General features: G+C 40.1%; 1 protein-coding gene across 3 annotated transcripts in view; it reads left to right on the forward strand.

The window, feature by feature from the left end:
- Window positions 1-19,697, forward strand: part of LOC126195125 (DNA polymerase lambda-like) — a 166,824-nt gene extending 147,127 nt beyond the window's left edge. For all 3 annotated transcript variants that reach the window (XM_049933617.1, XM_049933619.1, XM_049933618.1), the window contains one exon: window positions 18,602-19,697. In XM_049933617.1, coding sequence (XP_049789574.1) covers window positions 18,602-18,706 — 105 coding nt within the window. In that variant the 3' untranslated portion in view covers window positions 18,707-19,697. The remainder of the gene's footprint in view (window positions 1-18,601) is intronic.
- The last annotated feature ends 445 nt before the right edge of the window (window positions 19,698-20,142 follow it).

Consider the following 20,142-nt stretch of genomic DNA (forward strand, 5'->3'; position numbering starts at 1 on the left):
TACATTCTTTAATGTTGATTTTTCTCTTAGACAGTACTGGATGAGGGCACCTAGAGTTGTTGGTGTCCAGATTTGGTTTAATTGCTACAGTCACATTCCCTACATGGAGTGAAAGGACATTGTGCAATAGCTGTTGACAGTTTGGTTTCAGATTCAACAACCTACAGTGATTTAGCTGTAAACCCAATGTCAGTGGTGTATGTTGCCATAATGTTCAGATGTCAACAATAAAAAGAGTATCAATTGGGATAGATTGGAACTCACCACATAAAGAAGGTATTGTTTGTGGTGTTTATGTTGCTGGAAACACTGTGAGGTGGAGGTCAACATCAAGGAAGATGCCATATTGGGTTGAGGTGGCCCAGATGAAGCAAATGTGTTGAAGTTATGAAGAAATGTGGATAGGATGTCCCCATCCTCAGTACAGATCATGAAGATGTCAGTATCAAGATGTCATCAGTAAATCTGAACCATATGAGATGTTAGGGATTCTGGATTTCATTAGATGTGCCATGAATAGGATAGTGACACATGGGTTCCCATGGCCACACCATGGATTAGTTTGTACGTGGTGCCTTCAAAGGAGAAGTAATTTTGGGTAAATATATAGTTGATCATGGTGACCAGGAAGGTGGTTGTTCTAAAATCATACAACCAATTAGAAGAATGAAGGTAAGCCAATTCATAAAGCAGCTAAAATCAGTTTTAATAAAGTTATGCAGACTTAGCTGGAGAATCCTATTTTGTGAACGCCAGCTTTGTATTATTTTCCACAGAAAATTTTCTACTAATGAGGATTGAAGGATGTAATGCAATGGCTACTGACATTTTGTTTTAAGACCTAACAGTCTGCAGTGATTCAGCTTTAAAAGCAATAGTCAGTGGTTTGTCTGACCATGGCAGGCAAATGTTGGCAGTAAAATTTACTGGCTGGTTAGGTACAGATCATAGAAGAGAAGTATTGTATCACAGAAAAGTGAACAATGACTGCATGACAAGTTTAAAAAGAAATTATGAGAAGAATTCTGGGTAGAAATTTATAAAGTAAGCAGTATTGATAGAAAGTTTAACTGTCTCTTAAACATATTCCTAGAGCATTTTGTGTTGTTTTCCTCTAAAACCCATAATGGCAAAGTTGAACAGAAACAAGATAGGGAGCGAATAACTAGTAGTATTGAAGTATCCTGTGTTGGGAAGAGCTCTTCACGTAATTCAGAGAACAAGCACTAATGAAGATTTGAAACTCCATTACCACCAATATTGTGAAAGGTCATGGCTACATTAAAAGGCCAGATGCCTGTACTATGCTAAAAAATAAATCACTTGAAGAATAAGGCAAAAATTATTTGGAACGCTATTAAACTAGAGACAAACAAAAATAGTAATTCAGATGAAATATAGTCCCCAGGAAATCGTTCTTTCAGAAATGGTAACAGTTTCAAATCATTGGCCATCAAGTTCATTTATTAGTTTCTCAAAAAGGCAGAAAACACAGCACCTAGTGATAAACAGATACAGCTGCAGTTTAGTTACTTGTGAAAAAATTTCATGCACCGCTAACAGGCATAGATTCAAAGATAGAACCTCTAAGGAGAGTACAGAAGTTATCAGGTCATTTTTGCTGTTATGTTCTTCAATCCAAAGACTGGTTTGATGTAGCTGTCCAGGCTGCTCTGTTCTGTGCTAGTGTCCTCATTTCCAAATAACTATTGGAACCTACATCTGTCTGCATCTGTTTATTGTATTCACATTTTTTCTCCCTCTACAAATTTTACTCCTGTTTGTTATTAATGTAATATAAAAATCATGTTTACTTTATATTCCTAGAGAATTTTTTGTTGTATTCCCCTAAAACCCTTAATAGCAAAGTTGAACAGAAGCAAACATAAGAAGTGAATAATTTCTAGGATTAAAGTATCCTAATCTGTCTGTAGTAAATGAATGATTTGAGGCATAATTTCCTGCCAGACTTGAATATGCTGTAGTAACACCCATATACAAAACTGAAAATAAGCAAACTATCTCTAATTATGAGAAAGTCTCTTCTGGTGAAACACTGACTCAATTAACTGAGTTATGTAAACAGAACTTGTACAGTGCCTCTCAGTTTGGTGTTCATAAAGGATTCTCGACAGGGAAGGCAGAAAAACTCATAAATACAGTACTGGCATAACTAAAGAAGAAAAATTATGGTGATTACATAGACTTTCCCAGCGTAATAAATGTTTATGCTCTTTACAGGTATGTAGCTAGATTTTATCATCCTGATGACACAATGTTTTGACAGATCAATTGGCCACCAACTTTAAGTGAGAATGTTGGTGCACAATTACATCAGATTTATACTTGTGTAACAGGCTGCTGCAGTTGTGCAAGAAGTATAAGGACTGCTCTCTTCTGAAGCAAAGACTTTCAGTGCTGTAGGCAGTAGAAACTAATAATTTTATATTTAACAAAATAGGATTCCATGTCATACTCAAAACAAAACCTTTATCTGTATTAATAATGTCATTGGATAACCATATTTCGATGGATTCTTTATGTACACAGTCCCATTAATGGAAAGCCAGAGCAATAATTTGTGTTTCCTTAAACACCATTTTATGCCCTTCATTGAGACAATATTCAACAATGACTGGTTTGTTAGGCTGAAGCAAATGTGTGTGACATTGATGTTCCACACATCAGTCATAAACCATACATAAAGTCTGTCTAATACAAGCTTTTTTCACAATGACAGGGAATTTTATATACTCCAGACTTCCTCAATCCCAAACATCTTTAACAGATCCAAGAAGGCTCTAGTTTTGGCCAAAGCCAAAAGGACACTTTCCATGTCATATTTTCTGAGGATTCTTGAAATTTTCAAGGAAATGCTTAAAGGGTAAAATAGCAACCATATTTACAGGTGTCCATTGTTGGTGCATATGGTTGGAAAGCATGAACAATATGATGATCAATATATCCGTTTTCCTGAAAACAACCTCAAGGTAATTTGAGTTCCTGCATCAAATTGTGAGATTCCAAAATAATTTCTCTTGACCAGTGTACATGAAACACCCATGCATTGACGTGATGGATGACAACTAGTAGCATGGAGGTAGCAGTCCATTTGCATAGTTTTATGGTATACTGTGTGTCCTTAAGTCCCATAATCTTTTATGTGTACTAAAAACATCAAAAAAGATAATGTGCCATCTTTTTCAGTTTCCACTGAAAATTTGATTTGTGGATTATGGCAATTAAAACGATCTAAAATCAGAAGAAGTACTTCCATTCCATGTGGCCAAACAATAAAAATATCATCCGTGTTCCTCAAAAAACATGTGGGTTTATGAGAAGAAGTCGTGAGTGGGGTATCTTCAAAATCTTCCACAAAAGATTGACAGCAACAGAAGAAAGAGTACTCTCCCTACCACACTGTCAGTTTGTTCAAGAAATGTACCATTAAATAAAAAATAATCGATGTCAATACACAGCGACACAGCTCAGTAGCGGTATCATTCAAAAACTGACCAATTCCCAAAAAGAAACCTCCAAAGGTACCCAAGTAAAAAGTGAAAAAATATCAAAACTAACTAGTAGGTCAGATGTTGCAATTCATAGGGACTCCAAGCATCGAATAAAATCAGTTGGGTTGGATATATGATGATCATATTTCCCCACCCAGGCGCTAAGAATAGAAGCAAGATATTTGCCATATTATAATTAGGAATGCCCAAATTGCTGATAATCGGAAGAAGTGGTTTTACAGGTTCATGAACCTTGGGTACACCATACAACCTTGGAGATACAGCCAGCCATGGATGAAGTTTTTGTTTGTGCTATCCCATTTGTACTACCATCTGATCCAGCAATGGAAACTTGTAAATTGGTTGCTTTTTTTATCATTTGCAGAGAGTATTTCTTTGAAAATTTCCAGAATCCTCAGTAAATATGATATTAAAGGTGTCCTTTTGTCTCTAGCCAAAACTAGAGCCATTTTGTGATCTGGTAAAAGTGACTTGGGATTGAGGAAGTCTGGAGTACATAAAATTCCATGTCATTGTGGAAAGGGTATTGGACAGACTATTCATACTGCTTTTGTTAGTACCTATTGCCAGTGGTACTGTAATTTTTCACTTCACAGAGGGCAGCCCTTCCACTTCTCGCACATGCACAGAAGCCTTTTCCCAAGGTATAAAGGAACAACCATATCTGATGTTACCTCAGTTCTGGCATGATTGTGAACCTGCAATCTCACCTGAAGATGGCAGACAGTTGGAGCATTGAAATAATGTGTCCTCGGGATAGTGTAATCCAACTGCATGTCTGTGAAGAGCGTCAATGAGGGAAATTATTGTTTTGATATAATCTGTGACCTCATCTTTGATTGTGTGAATGTTAGCTGGAAATGCCTACAAATGATTACAGCTAACAGCTTGTTTCTGTCTCACAAATACTCAATGTCAGACAAGCAATAAAGATCTGTTAGCACTAGGAATAAATGTTGATGTCCATAAAATTAAATGAAAAATTCCTTGGTGTCTAACTGGACTGGTTTAAAAGGAGTCAACATTAAGATAAACTAATCAAGTAACTCAGTTCAGCATTTCTGTCCTTAGAAGCAACTCTCATTGAGTCGATCTAAAGCCACAAGTTTTGGCTTATTTTCTGTACTTTCAGTTTCTATTAGCTTAATAAATTACCTTATAGGGTAATGCACCTAATGCATATAACATGCTTATTGAAACATGGAAGCTCCACTTTAGAAAATCAACAAAATCAGGAAAAGGATAGTGTTCTACTGACATTAAAGATGATCCAATGAGTTGCTGACAGACACAAAATGAAGACTGTTACACATAATAGCTTTCAGCCAATCCATCTTCAGCAGAGAAAACACATGTACATTCACACAAGGAAGCACACCCCATGCATATGTGACCACTACCACTGACAGCCCCAACTCGAATGCAGTCTTCATGTGAAAAGCAATATGGAGGGGAGTGAAAAAGGGGAATGGAAAGCAGGATACAGGTAGGGGGAGAGAAGAGAGCAGTCTGGTGGGGTGTGCAGGAACTAGATGGTGGCCTAACAAGACTGCCAGAGGCAGCATCGGGAGATGGAATCTGGGGGGAGGGGAGGGGGAAAGGGAGTGGAAGTGGAGAGGAGCAGGGAAGGTGAAAGGATGGGTGTGTGCATTGGCAGAGGGCAGCAAACAATGAGGGTGAGGGACCGTGAAAAGGGAGGAGGTGGTAGGACACAAAGGGTGGAAACTGTTGGGTAGAGGGTGTGGGGATATTATATTACTGTAGGATGAGAATGGGATAACTTTGGGAGGAAGAATGTGATAAGGATAACTCCCATCTGTGCAGTTCAGAAAAGCTGGTAATGGGGGAGAGATCTAGATGGCCTGGGTTTTGAAGCAGCCATTGAAATCAAGCATGTTGTGTTCAACTGTATGTTGTGCCACTAGGTGGTCTACATTGCTCTTGGCCACAGTTTGGCTGTGGCCATTCATACTGGTGGACAGCAGGTTGGTAATCATATCAGTATAAAACCTGTGCAATGGTTGCAGTGCAGCTGGTATACAACATGGCTGCTTTCACAGGTGGCATGGCCTTTGGTGTGGCAGAATAGGAAATGCTGAGAGGATGGATTGGGCAGATCTCCTACCTGGGCCTTCCACAGACATACAATCCGTGTGTTAAGGAGTGAGATTGAGACTGACATTGGGGTGGGCAAGGATATTGTGGAGGTTGGATCGGTGACAGAACACCACTTTGAGAGGTGTTTGAAGGATCTTGGGTAATGTGTCCATCATTTCAGGCCATGATGCTAGATAATCAAAGTCCTGACGAAGGATGTGGCTGAGTTGGTCCAGTCCACAGTAGTATTGAATGACAAAGGGGACACTCTTTTGTAGCTGGATCTTGGGGGTGGTGGGAGGTTTGGGAGTGTGTGAGGAGGGGGGGGGGGGCAGTTCCTGTCTGTGAAAGCATTTGTGAGTCTTTTCTGTATACTGGGAACAGGAGTAATTGTTATTGCAGATATGCTGTCTTTGGCTATGCAGGCTGTAGGAGAGTGAATTTTTCATGTGGAAGGGATGCCTGCTGTCAAAATGCAGGTACTGTTGGTGGTTGGCAGCTTTAAGGGTGACAGTGGTGTAGATAGAGCCATCAGAGAGGAGGACGTCAGTGTCAAGGAAGATGGCATGCTGTGTTGAGGAGGACCGTGTGAAGCAGATGGGAGAGAAAGTGTTAAGGTTGTGAAGAAACGAGGCTAGGATGTCTTGGCCCTGAGTCCACTTCATTTATTTATTTATTTATTTAGCATATGGCTCATAACATCACAGTAAAAATTCCAGAAACAACACGATTTAAAAAAAATCACATATATATAAACAGAGCAATAAATAACAGTTTGTATGTAAGGACACCGCCAATTGTAAATTTACACTCACAGAAGAGCAATCACAAGCAGACGTCCAGCTTAGATAATAAATAGTCGATTGCCTCTTGGGTCGCCATTAGGAAATCCTGTGGGTCACCCTCGTATGCCCTTAGTGGGCATTCCTGCACGATGTGTTTGACTGTCTGTCTCTCAGTGCGACAGTCGCAAGCGGCCGAAGGAAGTTTACCCCATCTGTGTAAGGAGTCGGCACATCTCCCACAGTTAGTTCTGATGCGATTAAGAGTTGACCAAACTTTGCGAGGGCAATCAAATCCTTTTGGTTTACTAAAGATGCATGGCATACTGTGGCAGTTTACTGCTGTTCTGCTCTCCCATTCCTCTTTCGATCGGTCATTTATTTTAAAGTTGGTTTGGTGCAGAGACTGTGCGGTCTTTAGTGGAGGATGCCTAGACCGGAGTCGGTTTCCTTGGATGTCGTGAGTATCTTCATGGATTTGTAATTGAGGGTTGGTCATGATTTTTTGAAATTCTCTAACCAGAGCGTGTTCACGGCACAGGTTAGGAGGGGCTATGTTACTGAGAACGGGCAGCCACACTGTAAGAGTTGGCCTGATTGTGCCTGATATAATAGGCATTGTTGCATTAAATTGGCTATCTACCATGTGTGTGTGTTTACTGTTGAGCCACACTGGGGCACAGTATTCTGCCACTGGATACACCAAGCCAAGTGCGGATGTTCTTAAGGTAGATGCTGTGGAGCCCCAAGTGGTGCCACAGAGCTTCTGCAATATGTTGTTGCGTGTTTTAAGTTTTGCTGCAGTTTTCGTCAGGTGTTCTTTGAATGTTAGTGTCCTATCTAGGGTAACCCCAAGGTACTTTGGGTGTTTGTTGTGATTTAGTAATTTCCCGTCTAGATAGACTTGTAGTTCTCTGTTGGCCATTTTGTTGTTCAAATGGAAGGCAGATACTTCCGTCTTTGTAGCACTAGGTTGTAGCCTCCATTTTCTAACGTACTCGCTGAGAATCCCTAGGTCACTCGTAAGGATATCTTCGGCAGTTTCTATATATTATAAAGATATCATAAAGAACCTTAATGAGACCAGGGTTTGGGGAGGCTAGGAATGTTTCCTCCAGATGACCCATAAACAGGTTGGCATAAGATGGTGCCATGCCGGCACCTATTGCTGTGCCGTATATTTGTTTGTATACATTCCTTTCAAAGGAAAAGTAGTTGTGTCAGGATAAAGTTAGTTCGATGAGCATGAGGAATGTTGGTGAATAGGGAAGTGGCATCAACAGTGACATGTAGGGAACCAGGAAGTAAAGGGATGGGGATGGTGGAGAGTCAGTGAAGAAAGTGATTGGTATCTTCAACATGGGTGGCTATATTATGGGCAATTGGTTGGAGTTGCTGTTCAATGAGGGCTAAAATCCTTGCAGTGGAAGCACAATAACTAGCTACAAGGGGGGAACCAGGATTGTTGGGTTGGTGAATTGTGGGGAGCATGTAGCAGGTGGGTGTCACAAGTGTGAGGAAGAAAATGGATTCAGGGGCGAGGTTCTGGAAAGAGCCGAAGACTTTAAGCAGGGATGGGAGGTTAGGTTGAACTTCTGGGATGGAATTGATCTCACACAGTTTATAGCCGGGCGAGTCGGGCAATTGGCAGAGGTAGCAACTCAGGTACGATGACTAGATCAGGGTTTTGAGACTGATTATTGCTATCCTTTCCTCCGCTGAAAGGTTGGTGTGCTTGGGAAGGGACCTGGGGAAGAGTAGATCTTAGACAAGTCCAACATGGTTAAAATTGGGTGAAGAGCTGAAGATGAAGCCTTTGGATAGGACTAAAACATCTGTGGGGCTGTGGATTTTGGTGGAAAAGTTAACAACAGTGTTCCAGGATTGTTTTGGCTGTGCATTTGATGAAGTGCTGGTAGGAAATTTTTGGGGATGTGGTATGTTAGAAAGGTCCTCTAAGCAGGTCTGGGTGCTATGAAGGACTGACGAGGAGGAACAGTGTGGGTAAGACAGAGATCTGATAGTGATGTCCCAAGATCTCAGCAGGTTGGATAACTCATAAAGATGACCTGTGGAATGCTCTTGCAGGTGCTGGAAAGCAAGGGATTCAATTTCAGAGATGTGATATATGTAGTAGAGATTGCACAGTAGCAATATCTCACAGAGGGATCAGATTTGAGTCTCAGATGCCTATGCCATGGAAATGTATTTTTGTAGCACCAGGTTTCTAAGGGACAAGAACTGGTGGAATCTGAAAAGGTGAAAGTCATTGTGAAAAGAGGGATGGGATCCAGAGAACGGAATTTTTGTGGTTACGCCATTGTGGGGGAGGGGGGGGGGGAGTTCAGTGGTTTACTGAGCATTTAAGGAACAGGATGTGGGACTAGGTTTTAGCCAGGGAGAGGAATGTTTTTCTGCACTGGTGGAAAAAGGTGGAGTAGGTGCCTATTGTGTCAGGGTCAGCATTGGGTGGAGGGGGGTATGATGTAGGAAATGGGCATATGAAGGAATCGGGTGGTTGTGAAGGGAGCTGGATAACAGTGAAAGGTGCATAAAAATACATACTGACATGCAAAAACATGCATAGATGCCCAAAACATGCACAGATACATAAAAATATGCCATGATACATGAAAATATGTCAAAATATCCACAAATATGTAAGAAACATAAAAAAATATGGTAAAAAGGAACTAATGAGAAATGCGAGTTCATTGGGCACGGGCAGGTAGGAAAATAAAATGCGAAAACATTCAATGGAGGAGGAGGAAATATGGTCAATAGGAATAATTATAATTGTCAGCAGGAAGAATTTGGGGCATCAGATGCTGCAGTAACTATCTGCACGGTCACATAGCCATGCGTTGTGTGAAGACGAGATCATTGATACAGTGGGGCTGGAAGTCAGAGTAGTCAGAGTATATGTGGTTTGAAAGGCAATCCAAAAATACTGGGAGTAAGATGAACGGAGACTGAGAAGAATAATGTGTTAGAGAATAGTAACAAAGGAAAATAACACAGTGTTGTGGGATGGAAGAAAAGCCATTAGGCAAAAATCAAACAATGGAAGCTCTGGGTTGGAATATCAACAATATTAGGGAAAGGTGAGATTGGTACTCACTATAAAGATGACCAGTTGAGTTGTAAACAGGCACAACAAAAAGAATGTTACACATTATAGCTTTCTGCCAAAGACTTCTTCAGCAAAGAAAACACACATGCAGATTCACACAAGCAGGCTCATCTCATGCACACATGACTGCTACCATTGGCAGATCTGACCCAAATGTGGCTGTCACAAAAATAGCAATCTGGAGTGGGGCAAGAAAGGGGAAGGTATAGCAGGGTACAGTTTACTAGATTGTGGCCTGACAAGACTGCCATGTGCATCATTGGTAGGTGGGGTGTGGGGAAAAAAAACGGGTGTGGAAATAGAGTGGAGCAGGGAAGGAGAAAGGATGGTCAAATGCGATTGGGCATTGGAAGGGGGCGGCACACAAATGAGAGTTGACAGGGGAAGAATCAAAATGCCCTGGGATGTGAAGCAGCCATTGAAATCAAGCATGTTATGTTCAGCTGCATGTTTTGCCAAAGGGTGGTCCACTTTGCTCTTCGCCAATTTGGCAGTGGCAGTCCATCCTGGTGGATAGCTGGTTGATAGTCATACCAATACAAAAAACTGAGCAATGATTGTAGCAGAGCTGGTATACAACAGGGCTGCTTTCATTGGTAGCCTGGCATAGGACAGGGTAGGATAAGCCTGTGACAGGACTGAAATAGAAAGTGCTGGGTGGATGGATTGCACAAATCTCACACCTGGATCTTCCACAAGGGTGTGATCAATGTGGCAATGGTTTGAGATTGGGAGTGGTGTAAGGACGGATTTTCCTTTGTTACTATTCCTAAAGGTTTCCTCTTCTCAGTATCCATTCATTCTCTTCCTTATTGTGTTTTTTCATTGCCTTCCAAACTGCACGCACCCCGACTCCCGAGCCCCAGTTTATCAACAATCATGCCTGCACACAACACACAGCCACGTGACTGTGTGGACTGTAGTCCAGAAACAGCATCACAATAAAGGCCCTTTGCTTGCAAAAGATGAGGTAGAAGATTTTATTTTTTTATCTTGTGTATGTAGTTGAGAGTATGCTGAATCCAAGTTTTCGGCCTCCAGAACTCATGGGAAAACTTTTTGAAGCAAAAAAAAAAAAGTCTCTTTTTTTTCAGATTTTTCCTATTTCTTGGAAACTATGCATCCTACTGAAAATGTTGCCCTTGCCAAAATGAAAGGACATTAAATTTGGTGTCAAGTGACTGTGCAGCCGTTGGCCATAATCAGTTATCAAAGTTCGTTCATTTTTACCAACTTGGCTAAAAAGTTGGCTCCAGTGCCTAACTCAAAAATGACTACTGCAAATGAAAAATGTCAAGTTATCTAAGCCATAGAGCATGAAATTTCATGTTACAAAATCATATAGCTTTTCAGTTTTAGGCACTTTCAAGCATTCGTACATTTGAAAGTCAAAGTAATTCCATTTTGTTGTTTTTTGTAAGTAAGAAAGAACTCTATATAAATGGAAAAAAAGTGTATTGCTTTGTCACATGCAGGGATTTCTGCAGTAAGGTCACAGTCATTTCTATCTTCACTATTGATTGCCTTCAGTACATTCATGTACAAAGATTTGGATCAAGATTTATTGTCGACACTCTTAGTGCAGTTGGATTCGCAGCTCCATATATGGAAGCTTCCCTGCCTGAGACATCCTTGACTGTACAACCTGAGCAGCCTAAGATAACCAGTGAAGGCTTCATCCAGTTCATCTCTGACAATGCCAATTTTAACATCTGCATGATTAATGGGTTGATAACTTTCCATCTTGTGGGAGAAATCATAGCAGTCTCTCCATACACAGCTATTTAGTCTGACAAGAACATTGGTCAGGAAAGAAGACATTCAATGTCTAAATTTTTGTCTATCCAAGTGATGCTTCAAAAGGGGAACAAAGGCTTCTCAAAGATCTTGTTGCTTAAAGACACCAGGTTCTTCATCAGATGTCATTTCTGATGAAGATATAAATGCTGCAGTCACACAGGAGAAGTTACTAGCAAATAAGAGACCAAGAACCACTTGATTTTTAAGCTCTTGAGGAAATTTGAGGATAGAGGTATTAAAGTACTGCAGGCAGAAGAAGATGCCAATTCAGTAATTGTGGAAACATCTATTTTCCAAGTTGCTAAGTCTGACAGTGCAGCAATCATAAGTGAGGACATTGGCATGCTTGTTCTCATAACGGGTCAAGGAAACAACTACAACAACCTGTACTTCTGCAAACTGGGAAGAAGGAAGTCAGCAGGAGTGTGATACTCTAGTAGTTCTTTTAATTTTTATCCTGCATTTACCCTTTTTCAGTCATGCCTTCACAGGATGTGATAGCATATCCTCTTTTTTTGGCCAATGAATAGGGAAATTACTAAACCTTATGGAGCAACAACCACACCTCAAAGTTCTTGTTAAACACTCAGTCTTTCAAGACTTAATAGCATAGGCTGGAGAACAGCTGATGTTAGCACTGTATGGAAATTCCAACGGCACTACTTTGTATGACTTCAGGTACGAGCTTCTTGTGAAGTCTGCTCTGAGAAAATCTTTCAAACATGAAAGGCTACCTCCAACATTGGACACAGCATGGTGGCACTCATTGCGATTCTACCATCATGTGCAATCTTGGCTGGAGAAGAAAACTGATCCATGCCAGTGGTATAGGAAGAAAAGCTTGTCATTCTTGTTTCCTGTGAGGATGAAAATAGGTGTGGCATCACACACACTACCAAAGACAGTTTCGTGCTCATGCAAAACAGGATGAACAGTATTATGTTGATGTAGTAAAACTGGACTGAACTGCACCTCAACATGCAAATTATTGTTGTGGCTTATCTTGCAAGAATGATTCAGAAATTGTGCTTGACAAGGATGAGGAGGAGATAGAAGGTACACTCGAGGATGGGGAAGTTGGTGAAGGTGGTACTATGAATCCTGAAGAACAGATGCTGGACCAGGACCTGCTGTAGTCTTCCAAATGACCTGGATGGAATTGAAATTTAATAAAATGTTAATCTCTGATATTTAAATTTTTTTTGATGTCGTTTCCTTCTATTTGTTCCATTCATACAAATTTTATATTACTCATACGTAAATATATATTGGCCAATACCATGTATTTGGTTTTCATTTTAGCATTCCACTCTTACCAATGAAGGCAGGTATAAAAGCAAATATAGATACACATGAATGAAGAAAATTAGAAAGATATACATAGAGAACACATATGTGCTCATTAAAGAGCAGTCTTCCCACTGGAAATTTCATTTCATTGAATAATTTTGACTTAAAAAGAGCAACAACAGAATGGAATTACTCTGACTTTCAAGTGTATGGACGCATAATAGTGTCAGAAGCTGTAAAACTAGATGCTTTTGCAACATGAAATTTCATACTCTACAAGTTTGATAACTTGAAATTTTTTATTTGGAGTAGCTGTTTTTGAGTTATAGATGTTGGAGCCGGATTTTTAGCCAAGTTGGCAAAAATGAACGAAATTTTACAGTCGACTGTGGCCAAATGGCTGCATCGATTTTGACATTTGAAAGGCCTTTACATATGTCTGCTTGTGTCCGTATATGTGCAGATGGATGTGTGTGTGTGTGTGTGTGTGTGTGTGTGTGTGTGTGTGTGTGTGTGTGTGTGTGCGCGCGCGCGAGTATATACCTGTCCCTTTTCCCCCCTAAGGTAAGTCTTTCCACTCCCGGGATTGGAATGACTCCTTACCCTCTCCCTTAAAACCCACATCCTTTCGTCTTTCTCTCTCCTTCCCTCTTTCCTGATGAAGCAACCATTGGTTGCGAAAGCTTGAATTTTGTGTGTGTGTTTGTATTTGTTAGTGTCTCTATCAACATACCAACGCTTTCATTTGGTAAGTTACAACATCTTTATTTTTAGATATATTTTTATGTAATTTCACAGTTTTGTGCATATTTCCATGTGTCTTTGTGTATTTTTACTTATTGTACATGTTTTTGTGAATCTGTGTGTTACTGCATGCCTGTAGCATCTTTATGCACCTTTTACTGTTGTCCAGCTCTCACCCCAACTTGACACCTTCATTTTCCCATTTCCTATGTCATTTCACATTTCCCCAATGCCATCACTGTCACAACGAACTCCTGGACCATCTTTCTGCACCAGTTCAAAAAAGCATCCCTTTTCCTGGCAAAAATTCAGTCCCACATCCTGTCACGTAAATGCTGCCTAAACCATGGAATGTCCCCCAATGGCCTAGCCACAAAAATTCCATTCTCTGGATCCCACTCCTCTTTTCACAATGACCTTCACATTTTCAGAGTCCTCCAGTCCTTGTCCTTCACAAACCTGGTACTACAAAATTACATTTCCATGGCACTGGAATCCCAGAACCACCTCTGTTCCCTTTACAAGATACAGCCTATAATTCTCAGATGCAACAATCCTGGACACCCCCTTGTAGCTGGTTATTGTGTCCCTACTGAAAGGATTTTGGCCTTTATTGACCAACACCTCCAACCAATTGCTCATAATCTGGCCTCCCACGTGAAACATTCCAATCACTTCCTTCACCAATTCTCCACCATCCCCACTCCTTTACTACCTGTTTCCCTACTGGTCACTATTGATGCCACTTCCCTGTACGCCAACATTCCTCATGCCCAAGGTCTTGCTGCAGTCAAACACTACCATTTCCAGTGTCCTTCAGACTCCAAACCCGCTACCTCATTCCTCATATACCTAACTAATTGTATCCTAGTGTGTAACTATATCTTCTTTGAAGGGAATGTATGCAAAGAGATCTGTGGCGTAGCCGTGGGCTTCCATGTGGTACCCTCGTATGCCAACCGTTTTATGGGCCATCTGAAACAAACTTGCCTAGCCTCCCAAAACCCCAAACCTTTGGTCTGTTTCAGGTTCAGTTATGATACTTTCATGATACAGATCCAGTGCCAAGACATCTTATCCTCATTCCTTCACAAGCTCAACACTTTCTCTTTCATTCTTTTCACCTGGACCTCCTCAACTCAATGTGCCATCTTCCTGGACATTGACCTCCTCCTCTCTGATGGTTCTATCCCTGACTCACTCCACATTAAACCCACCAACTACTGACAATACCTGCATTTTAACAACTGCCATCACTTCCACACCAAAAAATCCCTACCACACAGTCTTAGCATCCAAGGACAGCGTATGTGCAGGGACAAGATTTCCCTTTCTCAGTACACTGATAGCTTCACAGAGGCCTTCACAAACAGGCACTGTCCTCTTGACCTAGCCTGCCAACAGATTTCCCATGCCGTTTCCCCATGCGCCTGCAATGCTCCCACCACCCCCAAGAGCCAACTACAAAAGAGTGCCCCCTTCGTCACTCAATACTACCCTGGATTGGAGCAAATGAACCACATATTTCGACAGGGCTTTGATTATCTAATGTAATTCCCTGAAATGATAGACATCCTACCCAAGATCCTTCCCATCCTTCCTAAACTGGTGTTTTGTTGTCCAGTGAATTTCCACAATATCCTGGTCAATCCTGTCATTCCCCATCATAAGCCCAACCCCTTGCTGCAGTGATCATATCTCTGTGCAAGACCTAGATGCAAGACTTGCACAGTCCATCCACCCAGCACTTCCTATTCCGCACCATCAAAGGCCGGGCCACCTGTGAAAGCAGCCATGTCATATACCAGCTCTACTACAACCATTGCACAGCTTGTTATATTGGTATGACTACCAACCCACTGTTCATCAGGATGAATGGCCACTTCCAAACTGTGGCCAAGAGCAAAGCAGACCACCTTGTGGCACAACATGCAGCTGGATATAACATGCTTGATTTCAATGGCTGCTGCAGAACATTTATTAATTAAATTATTTATTATTATTTATTAAATTTTAATGAAATAAATTAAAGCCTCAGAACCTAGGCCATCTAGATCCTCCCTCTACTATCAGCTTTTCTCTATTTCTTAAATTATCCCGCGCTTGTCCTACAGTAACTTACTGTCCACACATCCTCCACCCAACAATTTCCACCCTCTCTGCTGTATCATCTTATACCTTTTCACGGTCCCTCACCCTCATTGTTCACTGCCCTCTACCAGTACACCCACCCATCCTTTCACCATCTCTGCTCCTCTCCACTTCCACTCCCTGTTTCCTCCCCTCCTCCAGATTCCACCTCCTGATGCTGCCCCTGGCAGTCTTGTCAGGCCACCATTTAGTTCCTGCACACCCCACCAGACTGCTCTCTCCTCTCCCCCTACCTGTATCCTGCTTTCCCTCACCACAATCCAGATTGCTTTTCATGTGACAGTTACATGCTAGTGGCAGTGGTCATGTGTGCATGGGGTGTGCTTGCTTGCTTGTGTGAATGTGTGTGTTTTCCTTGTTGAAGAAGGCTCTGGCAGAAAGCTATAATTTGTGACAGCCTTTTCGTTGTGCCCGTGTGTAACTCAGCGAGTCATCTTTATGCTGAGTAGCAATCTGTTCTTCTCCTGGTATTGTTAATGCGCATTCAGCAGGAGTAAGCAGTAAGAACATTGTGTAAAGCAGATAACCGTAAGTATTACAGAAATGATTTTCAGGGTCTTGGAATTCTGACACTCACTTCAAATACATGTACTCGTTAATGGGTTCTGTTGTTGATAATAAAAACCTTTTCATCTGAACGGTGATTTACACATTCGCAATACGAGACACAAAAAATAATTTTCATTTAGACTTTGCCTTCTTGTCTATGGTTCATAATGGTGTAATTTACGTTGACAGGTAGATATTCAGCAAGCTTATATCTAAAGTAAAGCAGGAAATTGGGAATCTTTACCAATTCAAAACAAAATTAAAAGCATAAATCATTAGCTGCTCTTACAGATTATGTGAAATTCGGTTTTGAGGGACTGAAATGTTTTGTTAGCTACATGGCAAGTAACATCATTTGCTACCAAGCTGCATAACAAGTGGTAAATCACAGTAAACAGAAGTTAATATTCACAGATATGGAAAAATATTTTTAACACTTTGATTGTAATAAAATTCAGGGTAACTTTTTGATTCCAGCATTGTGGAAATCGTAGGGTTCTGAGGTAAGGAACTCATCAAGCCATGTTTGGAGCACATTATCATCTGGAAAGAAATTTCCTTGAAGGTTGTTTGATAGGGAGCAGGAAAGGTGAAAATCCAAGGGTGCAAGATCAGGTGAATAAGGTAGGTGCAGATTGGCTTCCCAACCCATCTCTTGTATAGCATTTTTGTCAGTCTATCAGAAGGTGGTTGGTCATTATTGAGGAGTAGCCTCACTTCATACAATCTTTCTGATTATTATTCTTGTGCTAGACTGCAAGACATCTCAGTTGCTGACAATAAAGATCAGCAGTGTTGGTTATACCTCAGGGAAGCAATTCGTAATACACCATACCGTTGCAGTTCCATCTGATGCAAAACATCATCTTTTGTGGATGCGCACTGTTCTTTGTATAGAGAGTTGTTGCTTTGTTTGGGCTCCACCATTCCTTTCTTTTCCTGATGTTAGCATAAAGACACAATTTCTCATCAATAGTAATGATACAGGATAGGAATGTTGTTCACGAGCCAGTTGACAACGAGCAAGCAGAGATGCACATATGACCACCCTCTGATTTTTGTAATATTGGCTTAGAGCACACAGTACTCATACATGCAATTTTCGAACCCTTTTCATTGCAAGCAAAAGTCGCACAATGGCAGAATGATCACAGTTTATCACATCTACCAGTTCTTGAGTACACTGATATAGATCATTATGGATTGATACATTTAAACAATCTTCATCAAACCCTGAAAGTCTTCCTGAATGTAAAGAGTCACTAACGTCAAAATGATCCTCTTCAAAAAGAGAAAGCCATTTTCTTGCTGTTTTCTGTCCAATGGCATTATCCCCATACATGGTGCAAATATTTCTGGCTGCCTTCACTGCTGTCACCCCTCAGTTGAACTCAAACAGGAGGATATGTTGGAAATGTTCCAATTTCTTCATTTGGCACTCCATTTCCTAGCATCTACAGCTCCACTCATTATCTCCAAATGACAATATGTAAATTCAAATAGCAACAGTGAACTACAAATGAAAAATGACAATCAGTAAATAAATTCATAGCAACCAGAATACCAACATGCAAGATAAAAATGCTGCGAAGTTATGCACCAACCTAATAATTGGTGAACAAATGCTACCTATGATGTATGGAATCTGAAGATCACCAGCATGTGGCTAAAACCAGTTATAACAGTTATCAAATTACATAACTGCACCTAAAATAAAAAAGGACTGACAGACTATGTTTTGCATGCTGACACTGCAGATTAAAAGTAGGTGCATGAAGGAGACTTTAAACCTGACAGCATTGTCTTCACCATGATGACATTTATGTTACTGTTTTTTGTGCCATTTATCATAGAGAAGGTTTAAGGGTTGTTCTTCAATGAAGTAAGTATATTCAGAATAGCTCATCATCGTACATTGTAACTATGGAGATCTTTGTGTCAACTGCACGATAAATCAAAGGCCTTTATTTGGCACCACCTCATTAGCATACATATCTATGTGGAAGAAGTTAAATGGCATTTCCAATGTCTGGACTGGCTGCAAGGAACTGGGTTTCCAGAACTTTGTTGTTAGCTCCGCATTTGTCTAATCTCATGATAGTAGCATCACTTTCTCTAAATGTGCTATTCAATGCTTTAGAATAAATTTTTGGTCAAGTCGTGTCAGAAAGTGCTCACATTGGACACTTTTTTTGAAACACTAGTACTTTTCATTATCGTTTACTGCATTCCCCCCGTGTACATCATCATCTGCCAAGTTGTATATTAAGTTCTGCAGTTATGATCTGTCAGTGCTTTTAACCACTTCTCCCTGCCTCATATAACTCTCTAAGCTTGTGAACAATTTTAACTCTTTCTGACCACTCCCATTCTGTACAGCTTTTTACCATATGCTATTTGTATACTGCTGGCTTGTATCCCTGAATGCTATAAATATTTCAAAGCAATACTTTTATAGTTTAAATGAAATTAAATTACTATAATAATTTAAAAAATATACAGTACAATTGCTTTCGTTGCAGGGCTCAAAAATCATAAATGGACATATTGTTGATACACCTACAGAAGAGTCAATTTTCCTGCATCTCGGTTTGCCTTACCGACGGCCTGAGGAAAGAGATCAGTGAACATTAGAACACCTTGTAATCTTAAAATATTACATTCATATTGCATTAGCTGTGGATTGTGGTATGTTCTGCAAAATGTTGGCATGCATAGTTGACTAGTCAGTGTAAAGATCATTCTTTTAGTCTGTTTCTTCTCAGCAGACAGTATCAAATTACTGTGGGCTGAAGAAGGAAAATTTTGGATTTTTCACAGTGTAGATGAAATAATATGAATACATACAGGTGATAAATATTATTGTTATTTGTATTTGTCATAATAAATATTTAAAAAAAGTTAAACTTGATAAGCCCATTTTATTTATGATATCGTAATAAAAAATCAAGTTAACCATGTCACTAGAAATGGAATTTTCTTGTCTGCAAAGATCATTGTTACTTTGTTTCTGATGACTCACTGCAGTCTTCTTATAAAAACTATCTTGAGATCTATCAGTACAATTCACACAATAGGTTGTCAATTTCCATAACACTTGTCATGTCAAGCCAAATGCTCATCAGTAATTGTACAATAGTGATGATGCAGAACAATAAAATTTTGTTGAAAACTAGGAATTACTGTGTTCTCCAGAAAAACAGTGATGCCTGTTTTCATGAAATACAAGTGATCCTGCATTTCTCAATAATAGAGAATAATAAGTCACCTGAATCATTGATAATCACTTTATTTGTTGCCTTTAATAGAATAATAATATATAATAAAAACACTCCAAGTACTATTCAGTTATAAAATGTGTGTGTGTGTGTGTGTGTGTGTGTGTGTGTGTGTGTGTGTGTGTGTGTGTTTCCGCGCACGCTCGCGTGTGTGCATGTGCATGTGCACATGTGCGAATGTTTATCAATGTTGCAGTGATATATAATGGAAATTTGGAGCCTGATTGTAGTGTTGTTAAATAAATGTTGTATTGAAGTTAATAGAGCAAGGAAATATGTAAACAAAACTGTATTTTTGTAGCAGATGTTCAAATTTAAGTGATTAATTTTGTGTTTTATTGTTGGCCAATTACTTTCTATTAAAATCTTTTTTATAAACTCTCTGTAATTTGTATTTATTTCACCTATCAATGTATTGCAGTGTTCAAGACACTAGTCTTATGTGCAGAAGTCCATTGGGGTTTCCCCTTGATTATCTCTACCCTGCAATGTCACCAAGTACATCCCATAACTGTTATAACATATGAAATCCGTTGCATGGTTGCTGAGATGTTCAGACATTATGCTGGCTTACACTCACCTTTATGGATTCCCTTTGGTGCTACTTGAGTACTTCAGGCTCTGGAGATGTCAACAGAATAGTTATTCAATGTTGGTGGTCTTGTGGACCATTCTGTATTTCAAACTATGTCTGTAATATCAGAGATGTGAACTTTTGCAAAAGAGTTGGAATCCCATCTTGGAAAAGACAGAAAGTGGAGTCCAAGTTTAAAAATAAAAGAGGA

This window comes from Schistocerca nitens, chromosome 7 (assembly GCF_023898315.1).
Source record: "Schistocerca nitens isolate TAMUIC-IGC-003100 chromosome 7, iqSchNite1.1, whole genome shotgun sequence".
In the NCBI taxonomy this organism is placed as follows: domain Eukaryota; kingdom Metazoa; phylum Arthropoda; class Insecta; order Orthoptera; family Acrididae; genus Schistocerca; species Schistocerca nitens.